At 67.0% G+C, this 2,094-nt stretch overlaps 3 protein-coding genes across 3 annotated transcripts in view; all 3 read left to right on the top strand.

Annotated features, from left to right (window-relative positions):
* The window catches only part of Tco025E_06870 (uncharacterized protein), a gene marked incomplete at both ends in the record, with an annotated part of 6,027 nt that extends 5,926 nt beyond the window's left edge, over positions 1–101 (top strand). Inside the window, one exon of the mRNA XM_029373738.1 lies at positions 1–101. This exon is cut by the window's left edge and continues 5,926 nt beyond it. Coding sequence (XP_029226173.1) covers positions 1–101 — 101 coding nt within the window.
* Positions 102–235: 134 nt separating this feature from the next.
* On the top strand, positions 236–1,888 carry Tco025E_06871 (uncharacterized protein; the record flags this gene model as incomplete). Its single annotated transcript, XM_029373739.1, has 1 exon — positions 236–1,888. One exon carries the CDS (start codon positions 236–238, stop codon positions 1,886–1,888), a length of 1,653 nt encoding a protein of 550 aa, XP_029226174.1.
* Positions 1,889–2,022: 134 nt separating this feature from the next.
* The window catches only part of Tco025E_06872 (uncharacterized protein), a gene marked incomplete at both ends in the record, with an annotated part of 730 nt that continues 658 nt past the window's right edge, over positions 2,023–2,094 (top strand). The window contains one exon of the mRNA XM_029373740.1: positions 2,023–2,094. This exon is cut by the window's right edge and continues 658 nt beyond it. Within this exon, the coding sequence (XP_029226175.1) occupies positions 2,023–2,094 (72 nt within the window).

Here is a 2,094-nt window from a genome sequence, read left to right on the forward strand (position 1 = left end):
GAGCGGCCGGAGACGCTCCCGGCCGTCCGTCTCGTATGCGAATGCCGCCGAGGTGGGGGACGAGGCCCCTGGAAGGCGCTATGACTTCCTGCCCGATGTGATCAACGGAGTTGCGCAGGGCGACTTGTACCTGGAGGACGATGCGTACTTCCAGGAGCTGCTTGCGAGGTATAAGGAGCTTGTCCCAGCCGGTACGGAGCCTACCGTGCCGCTCGCAAGGCAGCTGCGCGAGCAAATGCGGATACGGGCTGAGCAGCTTGCTGCTGACACACTGAAGCTTCGTGCCGCCGAAGAGCGGGCTGCGGCGCGGGTGGCGGCACTCTACCCCTATGTCGATTCGGCGCCGCTGGGGGTTGCCCTGTGGAGCCTCTCCGTGGAGACCGACGAACAGTTCTGCGCGCTCCTGCGGAGCCACGGGGAGGCACTCGAGAAGAAGGCGGGGTCTGTTCGCGAGACGGAGTCTGCGCTGAACGCGCGTGCGCAAGCGATGGCGAAGGCGTTGCTTGAGGAGGAAGAGGCTCTGGCGACGGCGCTCCCTTTTCTGGGGCGGAGCGTGAAAGGGGTGCCTCTGCGCGAGCTGGCCCTGATGTCCGACACTGTCTTTGCGGAGCTGGCGGAACGGCACGCGCAGGAGGCGTCCTCTGGCGATGCGGCAGGGCGTTCGCGCCTCGAGCAGGACATTCGGGACCAGGCGGGACGCATAGCGCGCGAGGTGCGGGCGGCCCGGCGGCTCTACGCCGTGCGCGGCGAGGACCTGCTGGAGCGCTACCCGTTTCTTCCGGAGGAGCCGGTGCGTGGAGTTCTGCTCGGCGACGTGCGCCCGGTGCAGCAGCCGCCCTTCCGCGAGCTCTCCAACAGGCTGGACGAGCTGCGCCGGGACCCGGCACGCAACGCGGCAGCGATACGCACGATGGAGGAGCAGATGGCCGCGCTGGTGGTGCGGCTGGCCGAGGAGCGCGCGGAGGCGACGAGGAAGACGCAGGAGCAGTTCCCGTTCCTCCCGCGGCGTGTGCTGGGCGTGCGCCTGGGCGACCTTCCGTTGCACGAGGATGACATGCTGGCGCAGCTGGCGCGGCGCCGTTCGCGGCAGCTAAAGTACGCGTCGAACGTAAAGGATGTCAATCACACGGAGGAGGAGATGGTGAAGCGCGCAGAGGAGCTGGCCCGCTCCGCAAAGCTCGTGGAGGCGCACCGCATGAAAGCGAACGAGTACGTGCGCGCCCGCAACCCGTTCCTTGTGTACGAGGACCGCAAGTGTGTCCCCCTAAGTGAGATACCGCTCGCCGGCGATGCCGTGTACCAGGGCCTGTTCCGCGAGCACCTGGCTGCGCTGGCGGACGCAGAGGCGAATGCGGCGCAGATAACCGGGCTGGAGGACGCGCTTCGGTCGCGTGCAGATGAGCTGGCGCTGGGTGAATGCGAGAAAGAGTCGCAGCTGACGATGTACTCATTCCTTGGGACCCACAATGTCCCTGGCTGGTCCGACGCGCTACTGCGGGACGTGGAGTTCCAGCAGCTGCGTAACCGTTACGACGAGCTCAGCAAAGACCCTCAGGGGAACGCCAAGGCACTGCGCGAGCTGGAGGATGCAATGGATGCCCGAGGTAGAGCCGTGGCGGAGGAGTTGCGCACTGCTGAGGCGGGTGAGGCCGCAGGGCAGCCGCTGCACGCGACGCACGCTGGCGTATCCCCGGTCTTGGGGCACATGAAGACGTGCTGGCGGATGCCGCGCGGAGGGGTGCGGCTCCTCCTGGTGGCGCCGTACGGGAACTGGAGACCACCGCCAAGAGCGGCCGGAGACGCTCCCGGCCGTCCGTCTCGTATGCGAATGCCGCCGAGGTGGGGGACGAGGCCCCTGGAAGGCGCTATGACTTCCTGCCCGATGTGATCAACGGAGTTGCGCAGGGCGACTTGTACCTGGAGGACGATGCGTACTTCCAGGAGCTGCTTGCGAGGTATAAGGAGCTTGTCCCAGCCGGTACGGAGCCTACCGTGCCGCTCGCAAGGCAGCTGCGCGAGCAAATGCGGATACGGGCTGAGCAGCTTGCTGCTGACACACTGAAGCTTCGTGCCGCCGAAGAGCGGGCTGCGGCG

Source organism: Trypanosoma conorhini, assembly GCF_003719485.1.
Source record: "Trypanosoma conorhini strain 025E chromosome Unknown Tco_14.4_contig_00490, whole genome shotgun sequence".
NCBI lineage: Eukaryota > Euglenozoa > Kinetoplastea > Trypanosomatida > Trypanosomatidae > Trypanosoma > Trypanosoma conorhini.